Source organism: Nilaparvata lugens, chromosome 5, assembly GCF_014356525.2.
Source record: "Nilaparvata lugens isolate BPH chromosome 5, ASM1435652v1, whole genome shotgun sequence".
Lineage (NCBI taxonomy): Eukaryota > Metazoa > Arthropoda > Insecta > Hemiptera > Delphacidae > Nilaparvata > Nilaparvata lugens.
The window spans coordinates 76,777,404-76,783,502 of record NC_052508.1 but is presented as its reverse complement, the minus strand read 5'-3'; the positions used below and the strand labels follow the sequence as shown (position 1 = coordinate 76,783,502).

Here is a 6,099-nt window from a genome sequence, read left to right as displayed (position 1 = left end):
CGAATTTTCATTTAATCATGATTATTTTTAACTAATTGATTGATTTGCTCTTCTTGTTGTGTTCTTTGTTGATGTTTATATTTATGAACAATTTATTGTTTTTATTGTTGTTAGTTCTTATATATGACGAACTGCCAAATATTTTTAAAAATGTACATGCAAAGAATAATCGATTAAATCAAATTTATAATAATATTCATATGAATACATATCTTATAAAACCATGTAGCCTTTCATATTCCTAAATGTTTTATCAATAACTTTGAAGAGAGTTATTTGTGTACCGGTATATTAGCAACAGCAACACTATAAAAGAATAATGTTGACCCACCTGGAGAAAAACTCATCCTCCAATTTATTCTTGGGTCTCAGTGTTGTGAGCATTTTCCAAGGAATGTTGACAGAGCTGAGGTCCTCCAAGCGAACTCCCCGCATCTCAGCTGGCACCGGGTCCACAAATTGGTATTCGCGAATGCTCGGAGGTTTTAGCTCCCGTTTCGGCGTTTTAAAAGTGAAATCTTTCTCACGAATCTTGATGTCTTCTGGCTTTATCTTATAACAAAAACATTACAATGATTGATAGAAGTAATATGCAAACTAAAATATGAATGTCATTTATTCATTTACTAGCCGTCAGGCTCGCTTCGCTCGCCATATCCGTCTAGCCAGGGGGCTCCGCCCCCTGGACCCCTGACTGGATCGTCCAAGAATGAGATCAGCAGGCTCGCTTCGCTCGCCTGCATTTTTCATTTGGGCATTTTTATCATATGTTAGGACAATCCAGTCGGGGGTCCAGACTAAACGGCTGGCTAAACGGATATGGCGAGCGAAGCGAGCCTGACTGCTAGTAATATAATATTCCCAGGATTGAAGTAGCAGTGCCCAATCAATTTTCCCGCGATAAATGCATTTAAATCTTCAACTTGGTGCCAACCTAACAAAGTCAACTCAACTTAATGCCAACCTGACAAAATTATTAATTCAGTTGCCAGTTAACAACTGTTTCGAAGAGGTACTCTATCTAGATTATAGTTCTATAGTAACATATGATATGGAAATTCCAATTATAATTAAGAGATTGGGAGAAGAAGAATATACATGCTAAAAGACGAACTTTAAACCCTTAGAGTTAAAATATTGCCAAAAGATTTCTTAGTGCGCCTCTAAAGGGCCAACTGAACATACCTACCAAATTTGAACGTTTTTGGTCCGGTAGATTTTTAGTTATGCGAGTGAGTGAGTCAGTCAGTCAATCAGTGAGTGAGTGCCATTTCGCTTTTATATAATATATAAAAGCGAAATGGCACTCACTCACTGATTATATATTATATAGATGTATTGGAATCGTTCGATGTGGGTTGGAAGCAGTAAATATTGCTGATATAGTGCATCAAATTCATTTAGTTCAACATCAGGTATCTCTTCAATCACTTATTTGAAGAAACCATTCATCATTCATACATTACTGAGTTTACTAGAGATCGATAATGGTGTAACAACCGTCTAGTATCTCACTTTTATATAGATTCTTACAAAATATAATATATATCGGGTGTTTCAAAAAGAATGACCCAATTTGTGGAGTGATCCGTGGTCTAGTGGATAGAGTGCTTGCGTAGCAGCATAGAGATCCCGGGTTCAAACCCTGCTCTCAATACCAATTTTTTTTAACCAGATCACTTCCGTGTTATCGGATGGGCACGTTAAACTGTCGGTCCCGGCTGAAGTATGACAGTCGTAAGGCCCATTGACGGCTTAAATTATATATTAAGGCGGTGGGACCTTGCCGCAAGGGACTCCCCACCAACAAAAGTCATACGAATTTAATTTTAACACAATTTAAAACAGTAGCTCAGACACTTTTGAGGCTCGGACGACATTCTAGACGGTAGCCGCAAATTCATCCCAGACTGTTCGCAAGATGTCTGTCTTCTTGGACAGTAGCTACTGCATCAGTTACCCTGGTTTTTAGCTCCTCAATATCAAGTGCTAAGAGAGGAACAACGTTGAAGATCGTGTTTATGTTTCTACCTTAACACTTGATATTGATGAGCTGAAAGCCAGGGTAATGATGCAGTAGCTACAGTCCGAGAAGTCAGACATCTTGCGAACAGTCTGGGATGAATTTGAATTTGATTACCGTCTAGATGTCGTCCGAGCCTCAAAATGAGGGCACATAGAACACTTATAATACATCATCATAAACTTGATACTTCTGTCAGTAATTTTATGTAGAATTGGTTTGTGTATACCATTTTTTTTTTTCAATAAATGTAACTGTTTAAATTGGGTTATTCTTTTTGAAACACCTGGTAATAAATAGGCTAATAGGTACGGACATTACTTTAACTCTACTGACTTTGATTGCCCATTCATATTTGTTTCAAATTTTTTGGGCTTTTTCTTTCAGCACTGAAGTGATTAAGTTTATTGAAAAACACTTATTTTCAAAGACTTTTATCATTCAATATTGAACTCTCATATTTATTACATTTTATTGTCATGTTTTGTTTCTATCTTTTTTATTATCTATGCATATTTTGTATTGTATTTTTATATTTTGCTAACGACGTGCTTAAGTGGTAGAGTAGACATTACCGTTCAAACTTCGCCACTTCAACAAATAAAGAAGTCATTCTATTCTATTCTAATAATCAAATATGGTTCTTAAATACCTTCTCAGGTCTCGTGCGGAATTCAGGCACTTTTTCTAAGAGTTTTTTCAACTCTTCTTTGCTATTCGCTGTACATTTAGATAAATCCAAAATTGGAGCGACTTCTTTCTTTTTGGAGAGAAAATCGTCAAGCTTGATGGCCATTTTTTCTGAGCATGAAACACACAAATTGATCAATTAGATTATAATAATTTTAGCCTATTATTATTATTATTCTTACATACAATTACAATACTGGAAATATAGATAAAGAAATATAAATCATAAATAGATTAATTTTTCATGAACAGAGTATGATGACGTGGGTTTTTTCATTAAAGATAATTACAATTAATAGTATTATGTTAGAGTACCTCCTAAAGTTTTGAGATTAGTAATTACATTGTTAATATAGATCGTGATACTATAGCGAGGTACCACTTATATATACTATTGGAGCAAAGCAAATCTTAATCAATGTTGGGCAAATTTAGACTAAAAATATCAATCCATGCTATAGATCTTTATTACTGAACGCTATATGTTTCTTCCCGTTTAGATGAAAATCTACTTTTTCACATCATCTGCTAGAAAATTCCAATGGGAAAGTGAAATAAATTGTTATTTTCAATAATTTTCACTGCGTTAAACCATAGAGAAACAATAGCGTAAGTAGATATCCCCTGGTATAGGCGTTTATGTCGCAACTTTTACTGTTATCTCAAGCCGCTAGTTCATGTAATTCTTTCCCGTGAAGCTGTGTGACGCTGGTAGTCTCTCATATTGTGCCGTTCATACACTCTCACCCAACAAAACAGTAAAATTTGATAATAATCAATAGTAATCGGCTTGAGATAACAGTAAAAGTTGCGACATAAACGCCCTATACCATGGGATATCTACTTATGCTATTGTTTCTCTATGGTTAAACTTTACATTAAAACTGCTAAACTGGTACAATAAGGTACCGTATTGAAATATTTTGTTTAGTGATGGGGGTACCGTAGTGGAAGAATTCCCGCTTACAAAAGTATGATATATTGATGTGCGTGGAGGTTGAAAATTTCCGGCATCACTCTTCAATCATCAAAGTAAAAAATCTGGTGTGGCGCACTCACACAACTTTCATTGCCGTTATGAAAATTGATCACCTGACGCTAGTGTTCCCGCGCATCTCAAGTCTACTATTCAAAGATTTGAGCCAGCTGGTGACAGGGCAATAACGCTGGAGACACACATGAGGTCTGCTATCTCTTCATAGTGAATGATTTAATAGAATCAACAATAATTTGCAATTGAATAATCACATTTTCTCGAATTAAAAGCTTATTTTCAATTTTAGGTGAAAATGTTACTGAACATTAATTGTAGAGATTTTCATGCTCAATCTACTCCACTTGATTTTTTTTCAATTGTATCTGAAGCCTGATAATTGGGAATCTATCTGCATTGATGGGTCGGAGCTCCTGAAATTTTTACAGATATGAGACTTGTGATAGAGTTGATAGAGCTTATCGATGACTATTCTAGGTATAGATTTAATTGAAATCGTTGGAGCCGTTTCCGAGAAAATCACGAAAAACCCTGTTTTTGACAACATTCTCGCCATTTCAGCCGCCATCTTGAATTGCATTTGATCGAAATTGTTCGTGGATCCTTATAGTGAAAGGACCTTAAGTTCCAAATTTCAAGTCATTCCGTTAATTGGGAAATGAGATATCGTGTACACAGACGCACATACACTCATACACACACACACATACAGACCAATACCCAAAAACCACTTTTTTGCACTCAGGGGACCTTGAAACGTATAGAAATTTACAAATTGGGTTACCTTAATTTTTTTTTGGAAAGCAATACTTTCCTTACCTATGGTAATAGGGCAAGGAAAGTAAAAATTGGCTTATTGCTATGTGGAATTTGAAAGAAGAAAACAGCCTTCAAGAAGGTATTTGCTTCTGTTTATAATTGAAGAATAAATTAAAATAAGTTCTATTCAAATTATTAATCAGTCACATTTCAAAGAAAATTTTCAATCAATCGATTCATTTATAAGAAAAAGTATTTACAGTTTAGTATTACATTATGAATGAATTATTGATAAAATTTGTTGAATGAGGATTGATACTGTGGAATTTTTCTATAATTGAAAAAACACACAGTTTTATTTTGTCACATCCACATTCATTAGACATTAATATAGGTACTGGGTATATAATAACAAAATGTGTAGCTACTTCAGTTATACATTAGTGATATATTAATAATATTTTATAGTAAAGTCCCATCAGGTTTACTTACAGACTGAGTTTGAAATCGGCAGTCAACCTAGTTGATTTTCTCAGTTAACTTTCTTGCTGTTGTAACTGGTGTGTTAAGATGTAACAAACAATTATACCGTACTCTCCTTAACTACGATAGTTTAGATGGTAACTTTCTTGCTCGTCTAACTCCTACTGGTGTGTTATAGATGTAACAAAAAATACCCCCTTTTCTTACCTACGGTGTAGTTTAGATGATAACTTTCTTGCTCTTGTAACTACTAGTGTGTTATAGATGTAACAAACAATACTCTCCTTGCCTACGGTAGTTTAGATGGGGAAGCTAGAAACATTTTTTTAACAAAGCAATTCCAACTCCAACCACACCAGTTGCTGAGTTGATCTGTATTGATCAAACTTGGAGACAGCTTGACACGGAAGTATAAAGTGGCATAACATAAACGGCTGTCAATTGGTCTCTCCCAGCTAAAATGATATTTGTCCTTATCCCTTATTCATACAAAATAGGGCTATCATCATAAAATAGAATGATAGTACACTTCGAAATTAATAAAACAATAGATTAAGAATGCAAAATTATTAATTTCAAAGGGTACTATGGGTAGTACCCATAAGGGTATATTTCCCATATTACACATAAGAGTATAAGGCCATTTTATAAGCTTATATAATTGTTTTTTTTTGACAAGACAGACAAAAGATATATATTTAAAAAAATGCACTTTACAAAGTAATAATCTTATGTACGGTACTCATTTTCAATATAAAACAACAACAAAAAAATACAACTTCATGAATACACTGAGCCTAATAAATCTTTGGAAAATGGTCTGCATGGGCAAAACATGCCTGATGTGCGCAAACCAGAGTTGCATATTATAAGTTTGATAGAGAGAAAGGAAACACTAATTTTGATGCATTCAGAATCTTATTTAAAATAATTATTACATACAGTTGATTATTGGATAGCTCAAAAAATAATAAAAAATGTTAATTAGTGTAATGGTTGAATGAAATTTGAATTTAAAATTTATAAATAAAAGAAAGTAGCCAATAATTCATACATTTTAGGAAATTGGCCTAATATTTTTCCTATGTCTGAACCAGCATGTTACTCCCTATAGTAAAAATGTATCTCTCTTTCCTGTTAACCACAATAA

General features: G+C 34.0%; 1 protein-coding gene across 1 annotated transcript; it reads right to left on the bottom strand.

Moving 5' to 3' along the window:
- Positions 1 to 306: 306 nt before the first annotated feature.
- Positions 307 to 5,221, bottom strand: LOC120351671. Its single transcript, XM_039429619.1, has 3 exons — positions 4,959 to 5,221; positions 2,676 to 2,824; positions 307 to 552 (listed from the first exon to the last, which is right to left on the bottom strand). Exons 2-3 carry the CDS (start codon positions 2,817 to 2,819, stop codon positions 307 to 309), a joined length of 390 nt encoding a protein of 129 aa, XP_039285553.1. The 5' UTR covers positions 2,820 to 2,824; positions 4,959 to 5,221.
- Positions 5,222 to 6,099: the final 878 nt, after the last annotated feature.

Bases quoted from the DNA above. Each gene is read 5' to 3' on its own strand.
- LOC120351671 (XM_039429619.1), bottom strand. From the start codon at position 2,819: ATGGCCATCAAGCTTGACGATTTTCTCTCCAAAAAGAAAGAAGTCGCT. The intron at 553-2,675 runs GTATTTAAGAAC...TTTTGTTATAAG, and splicing joins TCCGCACGAGACCTGAGAAG to ATAAAGCCAGAAGACATCAA.